At 39.0% G+C, this 22500-nt stretch overlaps 1 protein-coding gene across 2 annotated transcripts in view; it reads left to right on the top strand.

Annotated features, from left to right (window-relative positions):
* LOC106091975 (NADP-dependent malic enzyme) overlaps positions 1–16537 on the top strand; it is a 114685-nt gene extending 98148 nt beyond the window's left edge. For both annotated transcript variants that reach the window (XM_059363964.1, XM_059363963.1), the window contains exons 3-5: positions 1685–2020; positions 2088–3249; positions 15846–16537. In XM_059363964.1, the coding sequence (XP_059219947.1) occupies positions 1685–2020; positions 2088–3249; positions 15846–15964 (1617 nt within the window). In that variant the 3' untranslated portion in view covers positions 15965–16537. The remainder of the gene's footprint in view (positions 1–1684; positions 2021–2087; positions 3250–15845) is intronic.
* Positions 16538–22500: the final 5963 nt, after the last annotated feature.

Here is a 22500-nt window from a genome sequence, read left to right as displayed (position 1 = left end):
AATTAGAGGACATTGTAAAAAAAAATTCAAATATTTTTAAGCAGAATATTTAATGTTTTATCCGCAATTTAATCCAATGAAATAAAAAGTTATTTTATTAATGTGAAAAATATCAATTATTTATTTTTATTGAAACAGTAAAATCGTTTTTTAAAAGAAGCGAAAAATTTCAAATGAACGTTTTATTGAGTTAATAATCATTTTAATTGGATATTAGCTTATTACAAATCCGAATTGCAAAATTGTTAATCAATAATACAAATTCCTTTATAGGTACGATTTCAGCAAATTTTTTAATTGAATGTAAACATTTCTAAATCTAGCTGGAACTTGGGCTCGGATAATTTTTTACCATAGGCAGACTATTGCTAACAATATCTTGATGTAACTCCCTTATAGACTGATTTCCCGATTCAAGGCCTACGATCGAAAAAATGCATTTTCCACACAATTAAATAGGTAAAGACCCTTGCTAAATGTGGCCCAAGTTGTACTTTATTGTACTGACATATATACCAAAATCCCGATTTAAAAGTCTAGGCTCCACAGGACACGCATTCATTACCCGACTTCACTGAAATTTGTAAAGGGTGATTTTTTTGAGGTTAGGATTTTCATGCATTAGTATTTGACAGATCACGTGGGATTTCAGACATGGTGTCAAAGAGAAAGATGCTCAGTATGCTTTGACATTTCATCATGAATAGACTTACTAACGAGCAACGCTTGCAAATCATTGAATTTTATTACCAAAATCAGTGTTCGGTTCGAAATGTGTTCATTCACCGTAACGTTGCGTCCAACAGCATCTTTGAAAAAATACGGTCCAATGATTCCACCAGCGTACAAACCACACCAAACAGTGCATTTTTCGGGATGCATGGGCAGTTCTTGAACGGCTTCTGGTTGCTCTTCACTCCAAATGCGGCAATTTTGCTTATTTACGTAGCCATTCAACCAGAAATGAGCCTCATCGCTGAACGGTGAATGAACACATTTCGAACCGAACACTGATTTTGGTAATAAAATTCAATGATTTGCAAGCATTGCTCGTTAGTAAGTCTATTCATGATGAAATGTCAAAGCATACTGAGCATCTTTCTCTTTGACACCATGTCTGAAATCCCACGTGATCTGTCAAATACTAATGCATGAAAATCCTAACCTCAAAAAAATCACCCTTTATTAGACTTCTACATATCCTTTCCGAACATGGACGAGAAAAGAACGCACTTAAAAGCCGATTTCGACGAATTCACAGGAGTTAATTTCTTTTTGGATCCCTTAACACCTTGTCCAATACGATCTAAATCGGACCGTAATTTCACATACATAAACTATGTTTATAAAAAAACAAAAGACTTTTTTCATTTAATTTCGACATGGATCCATAAGATATACATATAACCGTCGCGGTGGATATAACCCGGCCCGGACTGACCGGCCCATTGACTGTGGTTGTTGCCAGCTGATTTTAAAACCCATAATTTGCCCCGCAATTGGGATTGCGGTATCAATGAAATAGCGGGGAAGACGTGAATTCCCGGTGAAAATCTTTAAATGAGACGACTCGCTGGAAGCTGTTAATATGTACATGGATTAGATTTGTGTTCGGATTTAATTAAGATTGACTTCCGAATAAATTGCCTTTATTTCTAACTTATTTTTTCTTTTTACTTTTCAGGGTCTTGCATTTAACCTTGAAGAGCGTCAACTGCTAGGTATTCAAGGCCTTTTGCCGGCTAGAATAAAAACCGAAGAAGAACAAGTGGAGCATAGTCTTTTGCTGCTTGATCGATTGGAGAACGATTTGGATAAATACATGTACTTAAACAACTTAGCTGAGCGCAATGAACGCTTATTCTACAAAGTTCTTTCATCCGATGTAGCCAAGATGATGCCCTTGGTGTACACGCCCACTGTGGGTTTGGCTTGTCAAAAGTTCAGTTTAATTTTCCAATATCCCAAGGGCATGTATATTACCATCAATGATAAAGGACATGTCTATGAAGTTTTAAGGGTAAGATTTAATAATGGTTGTTTGTATTTTTTTATGGTATTAATGCCTGTTTCTATTATATATCTAGAACTGGCCCGAGACTGATGTTCGCGCTATTGTGGTAACTGATGGCGAGCGTATTTTAGGTTTGGGTGACTTGGGTGCCAATGGCATGGGTATTCCCGTTGGAAAACTGTCATTATATACCGCTTTGGCTGGCATCAAACCGAACCAGTGCTTACCCATCACCTTAGATGTTGGCACCAATACCGAAAGTATTCTCGCAGATCCCTTGTACATTGGGCTGCGTCAGAAACGTGTCACTGGCCGGGACTATGATGAGTTCATTGACGAGTTCATGCATGCTGTAGTGCGTCGCTTTGGACAAAATTGTCTCATACAGTTCGAGGACTTCGCCAATGCAAACGCTTTCCGTCTCTTGGAGAAATATCGCAACGACTTTTGTACCTTCAACGATGATATACAGGGTACAGCTTCTGTGGCCGTTGGAGGTCTGCTGGCATCACTGAAAATCAAGAACACTCAGCTAAGGGAGAACAAAATTCTATTCTTTGGAGCTGGCGAGGCAGCTTTGGGTATTGCAAATCTGTGTCTCATGGCTCTAATGAAAGAAGGTTTGAGTGAGGCCGAAGCCAAAGAACGCATTTGGATGGTCGACAGCAAGGGATTGATAGTGAAGAATCGCCCTGCTGGTGGCCTGACCGAACATAAACTACATTTCGCCCAAGATCATGCTCCCATTAATACATTACCCGAAGCCGTAGAGGCCCTTCAGCCATCGGTACTCATTGGCGCAGCTGCTATAGGTGGGGCTTTCACCAAGGAAATTTTACAAAGAATGGCAGAATTCAATGAAATGCCTATAATTTTTGCTTTGTCCAATCCCACCAGCAAAGCCGAATGTACCGCTGAAGAGGCCTACAAATACACAAACGGAAAATGCATCTTTGCTTCGGGATCACCCTTTGACCCAGTCGAGTACAATGGCAAAACGTTCTATCCCGGCCAGGGAAATAATTCGTACATCTTTCCCGGCGTTGCTTTGGGTGTTCTCTGTGCTGGTATGCTAACCATACCGGAAGAAGTGTTCCTGATGTCGGCTGAACGCCTAGCAGATCTCTGTGAGCCTGAGGATTTGGAACGGGGAAGTTTGTACCCACCCCTAAAGCGGATTACAGAATGTTCGGTTGAAATTGCCGCCTATATTATGGAATATGCCTATAAGAATGGTAAGTGAAGTTCTGCGGTCAATAAAAATATTTGATTTGTTCCTCAAAGCCAGAGATCCAGAGTGGATACCTTTTTTCAGCTCCAGCAAAAATTTTTCGCTCAGCTTCGAGATTTTTTTTCGCTCCGCTCCCTTATATATAAGTTGACTATTTATTTTCAATTTTCTTCTTTGCGCACAGTCATAGAAAAAGTGGTTGTTGTTGTTGTTGTTGTAGCAGTTTATTGTGTACTATCTTTCGTCTGCTTGATTCTGTTGAGTGTCAAGACCCAGGAACTCCGCGACTAGGATGGGGTGCGTCCACAGGGATCTGGGTCTGAGTCGAGTGGGTCTGGCCGGGCAGTTAAACAGGTGACGTGTATCGTGCGGTCCCTGGTTACAATCGGGACATACATCTTGCACGTCGGCATCAATCCTAGCTCTGTGGGAATTGAGGCGGCTGCATCTGCCGGAACGTAATTGAGCCAGAACCACTCTGGTTTGCCGGGGGGGGGGTCGATTTCTTCGGGTGCAATGGGTGGTGGTCGTTCTCCAAGGACTACATTCACCCGGTAGCCAATTAACGCGTCTGCTACCGTGTCTGCATGAATGTTGTTCAGACCCGCTTGATACGCTTGGTAGATCTACCTTAAGGTATTTAAATTTTGCCACTACGTTTACAATATCCAGCAATATTCAACTCCGATTATATGTATTATTATTCGCCGTCTATATTAGACTTAATCTTAATAACGCCCCCATATATTCAGATCTTCCAATTTACTTTCTCAAAATTATAAAGGCGTCTTTTTATCGCCACCACCATTGCATGGGGGGGTATACTTATCTAGTCATTCCGTTTGTAGCACTTCGAAATATTGATCTGAGACCCCATAAAGTATATACATTCTTGATCCGTTCGTCTGTCAAAATCCCAATAAGGTTCGAAAGAATGAAAATATCCGTTCGAAATTTTGCTCAGATACTTCTTATTCATATAGATCTTTGGGGACTGTTAATGGGTCATATCGGTTCATATTTAGACATACCTCCCATATAAGCCGATCTCTTGATTTGATTTCTTGAGCCCCTCGATGCGGCAATTGGTATTCTATTTGTCGGAAATTTCGCAGGAAATGTTTTGTTATGACTTCCAATAAACGTGCCAAGTACGGTCCAAATCGGTGTATAACCTGATGTAGCCCTCATATAAACCTATCTCCCGATTTTACTTTTTGAGCCCCTAAAGGACTCATTTCTTATCCGATTCGGATGAAATTTATAATTAATATTATTATAATTTCTTCTATGACCTCATTACATCATTACCAAGTATGGTCTGATTCCGTCTTTAACCTGATATTGATCCCATATAAACCGATCATCCGATTTTACTTCTTAAGCTCCTATTAGACGATCAGACAAGTCGTATTTAATTTCAACAAGTAAAAGCGTGCTAATTGCATTGTTACTGCAAATCGGGCGAGGATATATTTAGAAGCTATATCCAAATCTGAAACAATTTTTTCCAATTTCAATTGGCCCGGCCGACACGGGATAACTATGAGCACCACACAGTCTGAAACTTTGAACTCCGACTAGTGTGTTGTCATCGTTACTACGGGAAGCTTAGCTGAAAGCTACCGGGCGCATCCACAGGTTGCGGATGGTGGAAAGCTCTCTTTTTATGCGGAGTAGCTGCAAATGCGGGCAGTCAGCGATTTTCGAGAGCAGAGTCTCAGTGAGGAGTCAGGTGGCACTGGCTCTTAATTAAATACTGAATGCCAATGATACGCGAGGTGACAAAGCGAGTTAATGGCGCCTTCAAATAACCAATGGCCAACATCAGCGTCTGTTCCCAGGTTAGGGGCGGCTGGGGGCGAGCGTTGGATCTTGGAACAAGCGGCTCGCCACAAAGAAGGAATGCATGTGCAACCCCACAAAACCCATGCGGTTGGGGAGCTGGGCCAGTAACCCGCCCCCAAAAAACTATGAATACTACTATGAGAAACAAAGGAATAGTAAAAACGGACCCCCCAACGTTGACAACCCACGCAAACGAAAAAAGGACCATGATTTGCGGATCTGAACCTAGAATGTCCGCACCCTTTGTAGAGAAGGTGCAGTATACGCGCTGTCGCATGTATTAGAGAAGTACAAGACAGATATTACCGCCTTACAGGAAGTGCGATGGACTGGGAATGGCGTCACTACAACCCCTATAGCTGCCATAATACGAGGCATGAATTTGGCTTTGGGTTTGTGGTTAGTCGGAGACTGAAACGCCTTGTCTCCAGCTTTACTCCGGTGGATGAGAGGCTAGCCACAATCCGCATAAAAGCCGAATTCTTCAACATCAGCCTTATTTGTGCCCATGCCCCGACGGAAGACAAGGACGAGCAGACCAAGGATATTTTCTACGAGCGCCTAGAGAGAGAATATGACCGCTGCCCCGCCCATGATATTAAAATCGTTCTGGGAGATTTTAATGCGAAAACAGGGAAGGAAGATATCTTTGGTCCAACATTCGGAAAGTTTAGCCTCCACGAGATAACGTCCAGTAATGGGTTGAGGCTGATAGATTTCGCCGCGGCAAAAAACATGGTAGTTAGTAGCACCAGATTTCAACATAAAAATATTCACAAAGCCACATGGCTGTCACCCGATCAAAACACGAGAAACCAAATTGATCACGTTGTGATAGATGGAAGGCATTCATCCAGCGTGTTAGATGTATGATCGATCCGTGGAGTGAATATAGATTCGGATCATTACCTCGTTGCAGCAAAGGTTCGCATCCGTTTGAACATGGCGAGGAAAGTACGATCTGACACTGCACGAAAACTCGGCATTGAAAAGCTCGGCTGACCCAACTGCTTGATGAAAGCACTCCTTGTTTCGATGATATAATGGCGCAGTGGCAAACTATTGCCCACTCCATGGAAAATGGAACCCGGAAGCCTCCCCCAAGAAACCTATGGCACGACCAAAGGTATCGAGATGCAACTGAAGCCAAGAATGCGGCATATAGAGCAACTCTGCAATTAGTAACAACGGATGAAGGAGAGGTATCGAGAGAAAAGAAGAGAGGAGAAAGAAAAAGGAAATGAAAGACGTGAGTGTGAACAAATTTAGATGTACAGGAGTCAAAATGAAGATCGGAAATTAAACATCAAACCGATGTTTAATATAGAATTAAACATCAAACCGATGGCTTTGGTGCAGGCACATCCTCCTGCAGAGACAAAGAAGGAAATCTGAAAAATCTTACACAGATAGAATGCTGAGGATATAGAAATAACAATTTACCCAACTGCTTGTGACCGACGTTGGCGGCGAAGAGGATACCGCAGAACTAATCAATGATGATGGTATAGAATGTTTACCTCCTAGTTAGAACTATTTATGCCCGGAGGCGACACGCTGATAAGGCGTATGCATCAGCCTATCTGAGCAATCTGGCTTGAAGAACGCATACCCGATGATTGGAACCTCAGCATACTATATCCCGTACACAAGAAAGAAGACAAGACAGAATGTGCCAACTACAGAAGAATAAGTCTCCTCCCCATACAGAGGAATAAGTCTCCCCCGCATACTAGATACTCTCGAGCGTACTGTGTGAAAGATTAAAACCCAAAGTCAATGAGATAATTGGGCCCTATTAATGCGGCTTTAGACCTGGTAAATTCACCCTAGACCAGATATTCACACTGCGCCAAATCCTGGAAAGACCCGTTCCCTACCATCCTTTTGTTGACTACAAAGCCGCTTTCGATATCCCTTACGTTCAAAGATATTTCAAGCCTTGTATGAGTTTGGTATCCCTGCAAAATTAATAAGATTCTTGCCCTTGACACTTGCTGATGCGCGTTCCTCAGTAAGATTAGGAAAAAATCTCTCGGAACCACTTAATACCAAACGATGTTTCAGGCAGTAAATGGAAATAAGACGAAACGGAAGGTTTCAACTCCCAAAAATTCTTCGTAAACCTATGGACCAGTTTTCGTTAATGAAAAATATAGGTGACGTATGAGCCACGACCTGTATGACGACGATAGCATAGTTACACGTAACAAAATACAACGGCTGCGTTGGCTAGGTCATGTTGTCAGAATGGATGAAGAAACTCCAGCAAAGAAGTCTTTTGAAGGCAAACACGGTGGTGCACGCAAACCGGGAAGACCAAAAACCCGTTGGAAAGATCCAGTGGTGGGAGATACCTCGAAACTTGGTGTTAGAAATTTTAGAATGAGCGTAGAAGATCGAGCCGCTTGGAACGCTATTCTACGTTCGACTATTTGAACAAATTTTCTGTCATAGCCAATTAAAGTAACGTAATAGGCCAAAAAATTTATGTGTCAACATGTGCAGACGGACATACCTAAATCGAATCAGAACAAGTAAAAGCGTGCTAAGTTCGGCCGTACCGAATCTTATATACCCTCCACCATGGATCGCATTTGTCGAGCTCTTGCAACGTTATCTCTTTTTAGGCAAACAAAGGATAAAAGAGAAGAATTGCTATGTTATTGGAACATAGTAAGAATTGCGCACTTTAGGGGCTGAAGAAGTAAAATAGGGAGATCTGTTTATAGGGGAGCTGTATTAGGCTATAAACCGATTCATGCCATATTCGACACGTATGTTAAAAGTCATGAGAGAAGCCGTTGTACAAAATGTCAGCCAAATCTGATAATACTTGCGCTCTTTAGAGGCTCAAGAAGTCAAGATCCCATATCGGCTTATATGGGAGCTATTTATATCAGGTTATGGACCGATTTGAACTATTCTTAACATATTTGTTGGAAGTCATAACAAAAAACCTCATCCAAAGTTTCAGCCAAATCGGATAATAATTGCGTCCTCTAGTGGCTTAAGAAGTCAAGACCCCAGATCGGGTTTTATGGCAGCTATATCAGGTTATGGACCGATTTGAACTATTCTTAACATAGTTGTTGGAAGTCATAACAAAACACGTCGTGCAAAACACGGGCTCAAGAAGTCAAGATCCCATATCGGCTTATATGGCAGCGTTATCAGGTTATGGACCGATTTGAACTATTCTTAGCACAGTTGTTGAAAGTCATAACAAAACACCTCATGTAAAATTTATTTTCAAAGGCTTCGTGTTTGGGGAGCCACCCCACTCCCCAAAAAACACCCGAATCGGACATATTTACCGACCATGATAATGTCGTAATACGAATCTGATATCAAAATGTGGGACCATGTTTTTGGGACACCTACCCTTTCCCCAATCAACCCCCAAAGAGTAAAAATTTACCGACCATGACAATATATGGCTCAATGAAAGGTATTTTAGATAAGAAAATGAATTTGATAACCAATTTTGGAGCTAAGTGTGTGGGGGAAGCCTCATCGCAAAAACTCCCCTTAAACTAATGGCAATATGGGGCTTAAATAAAAGTTATTTAGAAGTAGAGCACGAAATTCATACACCACCCCCTTACCCCACAAACCACATCCCTGGGGTCTTTCCACTCCAAAATCCCCATGAGTGTGTCGAGCTCAAATAAAGTCTCTTAAGAATGGAGTATGTCAAACATCAAAACTTAAATGACACTTAACCCTCCGGGCGAATTCATAGCTCAATAAGGATCATATGGGATTCAGATTAAGGCTTTTGTATTGTTATACTGTTAGTCAAGTGATATACATACACTATTTTCGTAGCATAGTATTTCACTAAAAGGTCTTTAATTGTCGAAAATAAATCTAAAAAAAAGCAGCGGAGCGAGCCGGTTCAGCTAGTACAGTACAAAATTGATACTTTCGAATCGCGCATACCAGCGTTTATCGTCAGCTTTCTGAAACCGTTTTCTTAAAATGAAAGAAGGTTATCATACTTGTCCCCAAAACATCTTTTTTAGGCGCAATAAGGTGCTATTTAGACCGATATCGTGATTAAATTTCTTAAGGTGCCATCACACTGTATGTTTTTGTCGTATGACATGTCAAATTTTGCTATTGTTAAAGTTGCACGCAGTGTAATACGAACGAAACTTACACATGAAAAACACTTTTCAAAATAGCAGTGCCATTTTTATACCCTCCACCATAGGATGGGGGTATACTAATTTCATCATTCTGTTTGTAACAACTCGAAATATGCGTCTAAGACCCCATAAAGTATATATATTCTTGATCGTCATGTCATTTTAAGACGATCTAGCCATGTCCGCCCGTCTGTCTGTCGAAAGCACGCTAACTTTCGAAGGAGTAAAGCTAGTCCCTTGAAATTTTTCACAAATACTTTTTATTAGGGTAGGTCGGTTGGTATTGCAAATGGGCCAAATCGGTCAATGCTTTGATATAGCTGCCATATAAACCGATCTTGGGTCTTGACTTCTTGAGCCTCTAGAGGGCGCAATTCTTATCCGATTTTACTGAAATTTTGCACGTAGTGTTCTGGTAGCACTTCCAACAACTTCGCTAAGGGATCTTGACTTCTTGAGCAGCTAGAGGGCGCAATACTAATCCGATTTTATTGAAATTTTGCACGTAGTGTTTTGGTGGCACTTCCAACAACTTCGCTAAGTATAGTTTTAATCGGTCAATATTTTGATATAGCTGCCATATAAACCGATCTTGGGCCTTGACTTCTTGAGCAGCTAGAGGGCGCAATTCTTATCCGATTTTATTGAAATTTTGCACGTGGTGTTTTGGTGGCACTTCCAACAACTACGCTGAGTATGGTTTAAATCGTTCCATGTTTTGATATAGCTGCCATATAAACCGATCTTGAGTCTTGACTTCTTGAACCTCTAGAGGGTGTCTTGTGAGAGACAGTTCTGTTTTCATTTTGCTCCAATAATTTGCTGGTTATTTACAATAAAATATAACAAAAGTTCATCACTGTTTGTCTATTTCCACGTGAAATTGTATCTGACACAATATCTGTTTGTTTTGAGAAAAACTGTCCTGTATATTATCAAATAAAAGCAAACATTTTATTTTGGTTTTGAATCAATTGAAATAAACAAAATCAGTGCAGTGCGGTACACACATACATACATAAAAAAGAAAAATACATTCTGTGCTCAAAAGAACGCCAACAACAAAAATATTATGTCTCAGCTAAGTGAATCGTTTCAAGAGAAACTGATGGCTGACATTACATACGCCAACAATCAGCTTGAAGAAGAGCTGGTGGCTAAGTTAACGGGATCGTCAAAGAGGGAGAGAGATGATTCGTCAAATCCAGAGAGCAAAGCGAAAACACCTAAGCTGGCTCGATATGAAAGAGATATAATACATGAAATGGAAGTGGGCTTTGAGAGGCAGTGGACGATGTTCAAAGAAGCTCTTAAAGAAACTGAAGAGAGATTGAACACGTCCATGAATAAGAGATTTGAAGAAGTGGAACTGAAGCTGTTAAATTATGTAGATACACACATACAACGAATTGAGGCAAAGTCAAACGAAATAAATGAACGACTACTGAAAGCTGAAACTGAATGTGCAGAAATAGTTAGCATGAGAGAAGATATAAAAAACCTTCGAGCCCATCTGGCAAAACAAGAAAACTTGGCGGTATCATGCGATCTTCGTGTTAATGGCATTCCTTGTTACCCGTCGGAGAATTTAGATCATATTTTTGACTGTATATGTAAGGCACTGAATGTAGCAACACCTCCATATAAGTCAATATATCGATTGAAAGGTAAAAGAGGAAACAATAGCCCTGATACTACTATAATTGTTCAACTTTTAACGCCATTCGTGAAAAACTATATCTTAAAGATGCTGGCACAGTTCAGGAAAAAATTTAATGGTCAATTATGTTTACATCACATTGGTTTTGATTCCAATCAATGTGTATACATCAATGAAAATCTTACTTCGACGAATTTTAAAATCTTGCAAACGGGTATTAAATTGAAAAGACAGAAAAAAATCACCTCGATCTACTCTTTTTGCGGCTTAATATATGCCAAGACTGCCCCCAACACTGAGCCAATTCATATTGCAAACGAGGTAGATTTTGACCAGTTTTTTCGTCATGCTATTGATACTGTTTAATGTCTTTCCAAACTATATTTTTTTCAAACCAATCTTTTGCATATTTTTTAATTTTTTTATTAGCGAAAATAGTAATACATATTTTAACGAATTCATTACAAAATTCTCCTTCATTTCAAATTCTCAAATTGAAAGCGTTGCCACTTCTAATAAATGTCTTTAACCAATAGTACTTTGGGTTCCAATAACGGATCATATTACATGATTAAAGTACTCTGTAGACAGAAAACTGGCCTGAATATCTGTCATATTAATGCACAAAGACTGAAAAGGAAAATAGATGAATTTCGGCACAATTTCGAAATGTCTGGAGTTGACATAATATGTGTGAGTGAAACCTGGTTTAATTCTTCTATTACTGACAGCATAATAAGTGTTGAAGGATATAATGTATATAGAAATGATCGAAGCTCCCTTGGAGGTGGTGTGGCGTTATATGTAAAGAATAACTTACCCTGCAAAGTAATTTTTAAATCTGAACAAAATGAGAAAATTGAATCAATCTTTTTCGAGCTTGTTATTAATACCCGTAAAATTCTATTGGGTTGTGCATATAGACCAAATTGTCATATACCGTATGAATGTATTTTCGACACTATCCTTGATATTTCTGTGCACTACGATGATGTTATAATAGCCGGCGATCTCAATTCTAACCTTTTAAAGGAAAAAACACTTATTGAGTCGTTTAACTCCATGGGATTGTATGGGGTAAATATTACAATACCAACTCACTATACAACAACTTCGAACAGCCTGATTGACATATTTCTTGTTTCAAAATCTGATAATGTTCTACTATACGATCAGCTTAGTATGCCCTGTTTTTCTAAGCATGATCTCATATTTCTGACATATGATGCTGTGCACACACCAGAACAAAAACAGACAAGTTATTTTAACTTTAATAAAATAAATTATGATACACTTGCTTCTGAAATACACAACATTGATTGGAGTAAGATATATGACATTTATTCTACTGATGATCAGTTAACGTTTCTTAGTGAAAATCTATTGTATCTTCTTGACTGCACCGTACCTATTTGCACACCACGTCCTCGAAAAGCTCAGAACTGTTGGTTTAGTGAGTCAATTAAAAAATTAATTGACAAGAGAGATTTGGCTTACAGACGATGGAAACGTTTTAAATGCCCAATGCTCCATGAAGAATACCGAACACTCAGAACTGATGTAAATAAAACAATTAATCGCGCAAAAGCTGGCTATTACGCCAACAAATTCCGCCAGGCTACCGATTCCAAAAAAAAGTGGAAAACAATACGAGAAATTGGTGTCGGGTCCACTCCTATAGTTGAAATTGATGCAAATCCTGATGAACTGAACGCATCTTTCCTAAACAGCACAACATATCTTGAAGATAATAATATAGAAACAAACCCAATAAATGTCATATCAAACACACCAGCATTTCCTGACTTTACAACTTTTGAATTTGCATGTATTCGGCCTATTGATGTTTATGAGGGTTGCATGAGTATAAAATCAAATGCAGTTGGTTTGGATAACCTACACCCAAAATTCATAAAATCCACCTTACCATACACACTGTCGTATATCACATACATACTTCTTCAACACAATTCTAACAACTGGCATATATCCGACCACATGGAAACATTCAAAAGTTATACCTGTGCCAAAATCGAAAAATGGAAATGAATATCGTCCCATATCAATTCTGCCTTTCTTTTCAAAACCTTTTGAAAAGATAATTCACAAGCAAATAAGCGCATACTTAAACGAGCATCGCCTCTTATCCAGCAAACAGTCTGGCTTTAGGCCAAGACACAGCTGTGTTACTGCTTTAATCGATGTTACCGAAGATATTAGGTCAAATATTGATGATGGACTGGCTACTTGCCTAGTACTGTTGGATCACTCAAAAGCTTTTGACTGTGTTAACCATGAGCTGTTGTGCTTGAAACTGAAGCACTATTTTAATTTTTCTGCATCTGCTGTGTTGTTAGTTAAAAACTATCTCTGCCAAAGAACTCAGTCGGTTGTAATCAAGGATATAATGTCCAAATCTCTTCAATTGAATAAGGGTGTACCGCAGGGTTCGATTTTGGGACCACTGCTTTTCTCGATGTACATAAATGACCTACCACCACGGCTCAGATACTCCTCTATACATATATACGCTGATGATGTCCAGCTCTATCTGAGTTTTGCTAAACCTGAAATACGTCAAGGTTTTTTAAAAATAAATGAAGATTTGGGCATTATTTCCAACTGGGCTCATGCCAACTATCTTAACATAAACCCTAAAAAATCAAACTGCATCTTAATTTCAAATCGCAACCATAATATTATTACTGAAGAACATATATTATTTGGTGAGCAACACATACAGCTAGTCGAAAAGGCTAAAAATCTTGGTATAACTTTCAATAACTCACTGACATGGACCGATCACATAGTTGCGACTACTGGAAAAATATTTGGTATACTAAGAACACTGTACCAAACACAATCGTTTACGCCAAAACACATTCGCCTCCTTTTGGCTAAAACGTACTTACTGCCTGTGCTCTGCTATGGAAGTGAACTGTTTAGTAAATGTGACTCTAGGAGCACTAGACGACTGGAGACAGCTCACAATGCAATAATAAGATATGTTCATGGCCTAAATCGATGCGAGAGCTGTTCACCCTATGAAAAAAGCATATGCAATATGAAATTTGGCGATTTTCTAGATATAAAAAATCTGTTACTATTGCATAAAATCATTTATGAAAAATGTCCAGAATACCTGTACCAAAAGCTGCAGTTTGGGAGAACAAACAGAAGGATACTATTGGTGATGCCTCGATATCGCCTTTTGATATCACAATGGCAATATCTAACAAATGCGATCCGCCTATGGAACTCACTACCCTTGTCAATACAATCTATTTGCAACGCAAATTCATTTAAAAAAGCTTTACAGAAAAATCTTTAAATAATCTTAATATTGATAATGTCTTAATTAAATAATGTTTATATTGTCAAAATTATTTGTTAATTAATTATATATTACAAATGTTACTTTAAATACTACTAATCTCTGTTGAACTGTGTTAAATGTCATTGATATCTCACATACAGTAATTATAAGATCATTGTTATCTTGTTGTATGTGAAAACGAACAAATAAATCTAAATCTAAATCTAATCTCGTTCGATTTAACAGAAATTTTGCACGTAGTGTTTTGGTATCACTTCCAACAACTGATGGTATGTTCAAATCGGTTTATAATCTGGTATAGCTGTCATATAAACTGATCTTGGATCTTGACTTCATAAGCCAATAGAGCGCGCAATTCCCATCCGATTGGGCTGAAATTTTGCATGAGGTTTTTTGTTATGACTTCCAATAACTTTGCTAAGTATGGCGTACATCGGTACTTTAACCTGATATAGCTGCCATATAAACCGATCTGGGTTTTTGACTTCTTGAGCCTCTAGAGGGCGGAATTCTCACCCGATTTGGCAGAAATTTTGTACAACGGCTTCTCTCATGACTTTCAACATACGTGTCTAATATGGTCGGAATCGATCACTAACTTGATACAGCTCCCATATAAATTTAACTCTCGATTTTGCTTTTGGAGCCCCTACAATTCGCAATTCTTATCCGAATGAACTGAAATATTACACAGTGACTTCTGCAATGTTCAGCATTCATTTATAGTCCGAATTAGACTACAACTTGATATAGCTCCAATAGCATAACAGTTCTTATTCAATATTCTATGTTTGTCTAAAAAGAGATACCGCGCATAGAACTCGACAAATGCGATCAATGGTGGAGGGTAAATAAGATTCGGCCCAGCCGAACTTAGCACGCTCTTACTTGTTTCAATTAGAGCGGTGCTCAATTCCTTCTGACAAAACCATAAAGAAATCAGCTGTTTTTGTTTGTTTGATGAATGAAAGCAAACCCAAACTAAATTTAATTTACAACATTATGATTTAAACAGCTTCCTCACAAATTTAACAATTTGTAGCCATAAAAAATCAGCTTTTGCTCACATTTTTATGTCACACAAAAATAACATACTAGTGAGATAGCAAAAATGACGAATCGTATATAAATTGGCAATTTTGACACACATTACGAAATACTAATGATACATAACAAATAACATGTCATAAGATAAGAACATATGGTCTCATAACACCTTAACGCGTTAAAAATACATCAATGACGTTGGGTATTCAAAGTTCAATCAAGCAGAAATTAAGTCATTTTTACCTGTGTGTGTGGTTATTACAAAATTTCAAAAATATATTGGGTTGCCCAAAAAGTGATTGCGGATTTTTAAAAGAAAGTAAATGCATTTTTAATAAAACATAGAATGAACTTTAATCGAATATACTTTTTTTACACTTCTTTCTAAAGCAAGCTAAAAGTAACAGCTGATAACTGACAGAAGAAAGAATGCAATTACAGAGTCACAAGCTGTGAAAAAATTTGTCAACGCCGACTATATGAAAAATCTGCAAATACTTTTTGGGCAACCCAATAGTAATGGCAAAACATTTAAACTTTTTTTTTCATTTCAGGCTTGGCTACTGTTCGTCCTGAACCTGAAGATAAACGGGAGTTTATCAAATCGCAAATGTACAATTTGCAATATTCATCGTCCTTACCTGAGGTCTACTGCTGGGACCATAAACTATAAATCAAATCAAAGTTATCGCTATGCAAGGATCAGAATGTACAAACAAAAAAATGCTTAATCACTCTCTGAATGTTGATTTGTTTATTTAAAGGAAAAAACTACAACAAAAACCTTATCACAGATATTATACCGAAAATCAAGATGAAAGCTACCAAACCATCATCATTGACCAACGAATGGCGTCAGACTACGCTGCTCGCTCATCATTTTTTGGCATCATTTGTACTGTTGTTAGTATTGTTTTATCATTCCATTTAGTTTTTGTTTGTATAGTTTCTGGCAAATTGTTTTTTTTATATATTGTATGTAGGGTATTGTTATTGTTATTATCACTAATGCAACATTTACATATATGTGTATGTAGAAAAAGAGAGACATTTGTGGCACATATGCTGTGAATGGCAAGTGCTATTTTTTTTTTATTTTATTTTCTTTTTTTTTTCTTTAATTTAGTTATCTATTTTAACCCATTTGCACACATGTATGTATGTATGTATTTTTATTAACAAACGAGGGATATTTGTCGATATTATGAATTTTATTCAATTGAAATATAATAATAAAAACAAAATATTTAGTTGTGGTTCGATTTACTTTCAGTTTAAACTAAAATATATACCTAACAAATCTTATCGATTTGTTGTTGTTGTTGTAACCACATTTTCATGTGGAGGTGGCGATCCTCGCCAAGCTCCTGTAGGTGAGCAAGGTCGTTCGATCGCCGCGGAATAGCGTGGCCATTGGCTATTTAAAGGCGCCAATAACTCGCCTTGTCATATCGAGCACCGTAGGCACTCAGTATTTGTGCAAGAGCCGGTGCCACCCGACCTCTCACTGAGACTCTCCGCTTGATACCGCTGATTGTCCGCGACTGCAGTTACAGCTATTCCTGTGGACACGCCCGGTAGCTTGCAGCTAAGCTTCTCGTGACAGCAATAAACACCACACATATCGGACCTCAATGTTCCAGTTTGTGTGGTGCTCACAGCTATCCCGTGCCCTGCATTAAATTTATATTGTAAGCCTCTAATGGGTGCTCTTATAGCTTCTCGGATAGCAAAAAATACACAACCAAAAATTTATCGATATATTTCCATGTATTGACATGCCCCCATTTAGCGGTATCGCCAGATTTCACTTATTTTGACGGATTTGCACGCATTTTCAACAACTGTCGCTGTCATTTGGAATTTTGGCATCTCAGAGAGCAAAAATAAGGAAAACAAAAATTTTCAAGATAGGTCCATACTTAGACGTAGCCCCAAAATAGCGGCACCGCCCTATTTCAGCTATTTTGAAGGGTTCAGTACATTTTTCAACAATTCCAATTGAGACAGTCTTGATGGACATTGCCGGATGTTTTCAGATGGGTTGTTAAACAATCCGTATCATATTTCGAGCAAATATTTTCAAACTGTAATAACTATGTACGGTTCACAAATGACAACATCATTGCCAATTACCCAAAACTTAACGAACAAATATATGGGAGCTATATCTAAATCAACACCGATTGCGAGCAAACTTCTCAGATAATGTGGTACACGTCGAGAAAAGCGTTGTGCAAAATTTTGGCAAAGATTGGTCAAAATATGCGATTGCAATAGCTCTAGCTATAGCTAACCGGCTATATCTAAATATGAACCAATTTCTATAAAATTCATCTATAATATCAACGATCAAGAGAATTTCTTCCTGCCATATTTAGGAAGAATCGATTAACAAATGACCATTTGATTGCAATATTACTGCAAATCGGATGAACATATATATGGGAGCTATGTCTAAATCTGAACCGATCTTTCGTCTGCTTGATTCTGTTGAGTGTCAAAACCCAGGAACTCTGCGACTAAGATGGGGTGCATCCACAAGGATCTTGGTCTGAATCGAGTGGGTCTGGCTGGGCAGTTAAATAGGTGACGTGTATCGTGCGATCCCTGGTTACAATCGGGACATACATCTTGCACAGCGGCATCAATCCTTGCTCTGTAGGAGTTGAGGCAGCTACATCTGCCGGAACGTAATTGAGCCAGAACTATTCTGGTTTGCCGGGAGATGTCAATTTCTTCAGGTGCAATGTGAGGCGGTCATTCTCCAAGGACTACATTCACCCGATAACCATTCATCGCATCTGCTACCATGTGTGCATGAATGTTGTCTATACCTGTTTGATATGCCGCTTGATCTAGAGGTTCTCTCTTGTACAGCTAAATCTCACGCTCTAGATCATGTAGATCTACCTTACTTCTGGGCGGTGGATATCTATCCAAAAGATGATGATCTGGATGGTCTCTGCGATAACAGCCCAAAAGGTATTGCTTAGACAACATGTAGTTATATCTTCGCACTGGTAGGATCTTTGTCTCCTGATGGAGGTGGTCTTCACGAGAACTGAGGAGACAGCCTGTCGCAGTTCGGAGGGCGGCATTTTGACAGATCTGAATATTATTCCACTGCGTGTCACATAGCTGACGACACCACACTGGCGCTGCATAACTTACCACAGACCGGCCAATTGCTTTGTACGTGGACAACAAGGTTTCATTGTCTGCACCCCAAGTGCTGCCAGCAAGTGACTTGAGGACCTTGTTTCTGCCTTTGACTTTATCGCAAATTGATGTGGCATGTGGGGAGAGTACGTAGGAGCTGTCAAATGTGACCCCAAGAATTTTGTTACACTTGATGGTCGGAATCATTTCTCCATCGGCAATCACGCGTATTTTTAGTGAAAAATTTAGCTGAAGATTTGGTGGCAGGTATCTTCAGATTTCTTGCAACGAAATATGAGGCAAGTTTGTTGAGGTAGACGTTCAACCTATCGCAGATTTCAACAATGGGTGGGGGCCTGATGTCATGATCGTACAGTCGTCCACATATGATACGATCTCTATGCCGTCTGGATGCGGTGGAATAGAGGATAGGAAGAGGTTAAACAGTGCCGAAGATATCACCCCGCCTTGGGGAACTCCCTGTTTCAATCTGCGGTGTTTCGATTTCTTATCCCTAAATTCCACAAATGACAGATAATTTGCTACCCAACGTTTCAGGCCAGGCTGGAGGGACGTGTTGGCTATGTCCTCAAATAGTTTGGCATGGCTGACCGTGTCGAATGCCTTCGATAGGTAAAGTTTAACGAGGACCGTCCTATCACTTGGCCTGGGCTGATTGAAGCCACGGCATGCAAAGCTGTTGTGCTGTGCAGTCTTCGAAACCCATGTTGATGCTCGGCGAATGGAAATTCTCCTACGAGGCTCGGGAGGAGTAATGCCTCAAGCGTCTTTGCCACTGGTGAGAGAAGGGAGATCGGTCTGGCTTTCAGGCTTCAGTAGCGGGAGACCACCGTAGCGCAGAGGTTAGCATGTCCGCCTATGACTCTGGACGCCTGGGTTCGAATCCTGGCGATACCATCAGAAAAAATTTTCAGCGGTGGTTTTCCCCTCCTAATACTGGCAACATTTGTGAGGTACTATGCAATGTAAAACTTCTCTCCAAAGAGGTGTCGCACTGCGGCACGCCGTTCGGACTCGGCTATAAAACGGAGGCCCCTTATCATTGAACTTAAACTTGAATCGGACTGCACTTATTGATATGTGAGAAGTTTGCCCCTGTTCCTTAGTGGAATGTTCATGGGCAAAATTTGCATTAGTAGAGGGATCACTCTGCCCATTTTCCAGACATCGGGAACTATAAGAGTGTTCAAAGACAGGTTGGGGACAGTAGTAAGGTACCCAACTCCAGTTAAATCCAGATTCTTCAACATCAATGTAGAGATTCCGTTGGGGCCCAACGCCTTGGATGATTTGACGCCACGGATGACGTTTGTAAGTTCGTCCACGGTATATTGTGACGGCTGTCCATCGGCTCGGAGACCACGAATGCGGCGAATGGTTCTCCTCCTTGCCCTGTCACTCTCGGGATTCACAAAAAATTGACAGTTGAACAACCTGGCGCATCTTTTTGGATCAGTCACGGTTACTTCGCCAAAAGTGACTGAGGTCATCCCGTCTACCGGGGTTCGAGAGTGACTTAACAGTAGACCACTGCCTAAACCGGTGCCTAAGTCACTGTAAAGCTTCTGTCAAAAAACTGACTCTTTTTATTATATTTTTCAAACAAACAACATTAAAGGAACAAGCTAGTCTACTTAGTTTCATCAAAAGTTTCTTATAAGTAGTAGTAGTAGTAGTAGTAGTATTTATTTTCATAATTCTTTATGTATACAATGTGTGGTAAGATTTTGTACAATATATAAATAAATACTTAATATTAATCTCTAAGACATGACATATTGTCGTTAGTCTGCATATGGGGTTTTGCTATTGTTATACATATATATACAGATAATATTCAGTTTAATAGTTGAATTCATTTATCAGATTTAGCCTGTATCTCATAGCCATTTTGGTGTATTTTGCAAGCCGTGTCCATTCTACAACTGCGCCATCAAGAAGACTTATTACTTCGTTTTCTGTTAATATTTCCTTGTTAAAATATATTTTCCTAATTTCTTTTAACACCGGGCACCGGCCTATGAAGTGTTCCACGTTTTCTATCTCCATTGTGTTGCAGAGCGAACATATTTCGGATCCATTGTTCCTGTATATATTACCATTTAGAATCGTTGTTTCTGTTCTGATCTGTAGTATGCATCTTATGTCTTCGATCTTATATGATGTTTTTAAATAGTTTGCTCCTTGCATAGGATCTAAATTTCTGTATATCCTACTTGTGCTCTGCTTTCTCGACATATATATATTATAATTCTTTACTCTTAGTGCTTGTAGCAGTTTAGTTCCGTTTTCTTTCCAAGTTGTTTTGTTCAGATTGTTTATTGACCACTCAATATCATGTTCCGCTCCCATTTCATTTAGGCGTTTTACCCAGGATAATTTGTTCTGCAGTATTTTCTTTGAAAGAAGAAATGGTAGACGAGATTCGTCGTACTCAAATAGAGTTTTAAACACATATCTTATGTTTAAATCTAGTGTAAATATATGTCCATTTTCGATGGAAGTTTCTAGCATTATGGCGTATGTTGGTATGCAATCTGGGAGATTAAGCATTCTCTTGATGAAATATGTCTGCAGCTTGTCAACTTCCTCAAAGTGTTTGTAACCCCATACTTGCGCAGCGTATGATTGTATTGATCTGCTAACGGCTAGAAAGAGTTTCTACTTAGATTGAAGTGGTACATCCTGTTTTTTTAGAAAGTCGTTCCATGTGCTATTTATACTAGTTTTTGCTGATTGATTCCTTTTTTCAACATGCTTGCTAAAGCTCATGGATGGTGTTAATGTTACTCCTAGATAACAATATTCCGATGTTATCGTCACAGGATTCGATTTAAATGTCCAGTTTTCATTTCTGGCTATTCTCCCACCTTTTCTAAATACCATAATTTTTGATTTATTTAAATTTACTTCGACTGTCCATAGTTTACAATACTCTTCCAAGTTGTAGATCATTTGTTGTAGCACATTTGGTTCATCGGCTAGTATTACGATGTCATCGGCATATAGAAGTAATCTTACATTTAATCCATTTAGGTTAACTCCGCCTTCTAGAGTGTCATGCAGGTCATTTAGGTACAGAGCAAATAATAGCGGTGAGAGTAGGCATCCTTGTTTGACACCTGACGAAGTATTGAAGTATTCCGACAATTCATTTCCGGTCCACACTGCTGATGTTGTGTCTTTATAAACGTTTTCGATAAATCTTACAGCTTTCGTTGACATGCCTATCGATTGCAGTTTGAATATGAGCGCTTTCCTTGAAATGTTATCGAACGCCGCCTTAAAGTCAACGAAAAAAGCATACGTTTTCTTTTTTTGGCTGAAATTCAAATGTACGATTGAGGATAGGTTATAAATATTGTCAGACGTGCTATAATTTTTACGAAAACCTGCTTGATACTCATTTAGTATCTTATGTTTCTCCGACCATAGTGACAGTCTTTCATTAAGTATGCCCATCATTATTTTTGCAATACAATTCATAAATGCAATACCTCTATAGTTGCACGACAAGGTTCTATCCCCCTTTTTGAAAATTGGATAAATGATAGTCCTGAGTAATGATTCATCAACACAACCGGAGTCGTACAAGGTATTGAACGTATTCACAATTTCTGCCAATAGATCATTTGGTGCATTTTTAAAAAATTCGTATGGCACTCTATCCTCGCCAGGAGCCTTATGGTCTTTTGTTTTACTCAAAACTTTTTTGACTTCCGACAGTGTTATTGGCGTGTCCAGCTCGTGATAAAATTGCAAATTGTGTGCATATTGGATGTCTGATTGCTCTTGGTGAGGATTTAATAGATTTTTGAAGTGCGTTTGTAGATCTTCTGCAGAAGATTTAATTTCTTGATAGTAGTTCGTGTTTCTTATTTCTTTGGCAATTTTCCACCACTCTTTGCTATTTTGCACTCTTTCTAGGTTGCTTTCTATGATTTTATAGTAAGAGTCTTTAGCTTTTTGACAGATTTCCTTATATTTTTGCCTTTGATCCCGATACTCCAGTCTATTTTCCTCGCT

The sequence above is a fragment of the Stomoxys calcitrans genome, chromosome 2 (assembly GCF_963082655.1).
Source record: "Stomoxys calcitrans chromosome 2, idStoCalc2.1, whole genome shotgun sequence".
Taxonomy (NCBI): Eukaryota; Metazoa; Arthropoda; class Insecta; order Diptera; family Muscidae; genus Stomoxys; species Stomoxys calcitrans.
Note: the sequence above shows the minus strand (reverse complement) of the source record. Positions and strands in the feature narration are given on the sequence as shown.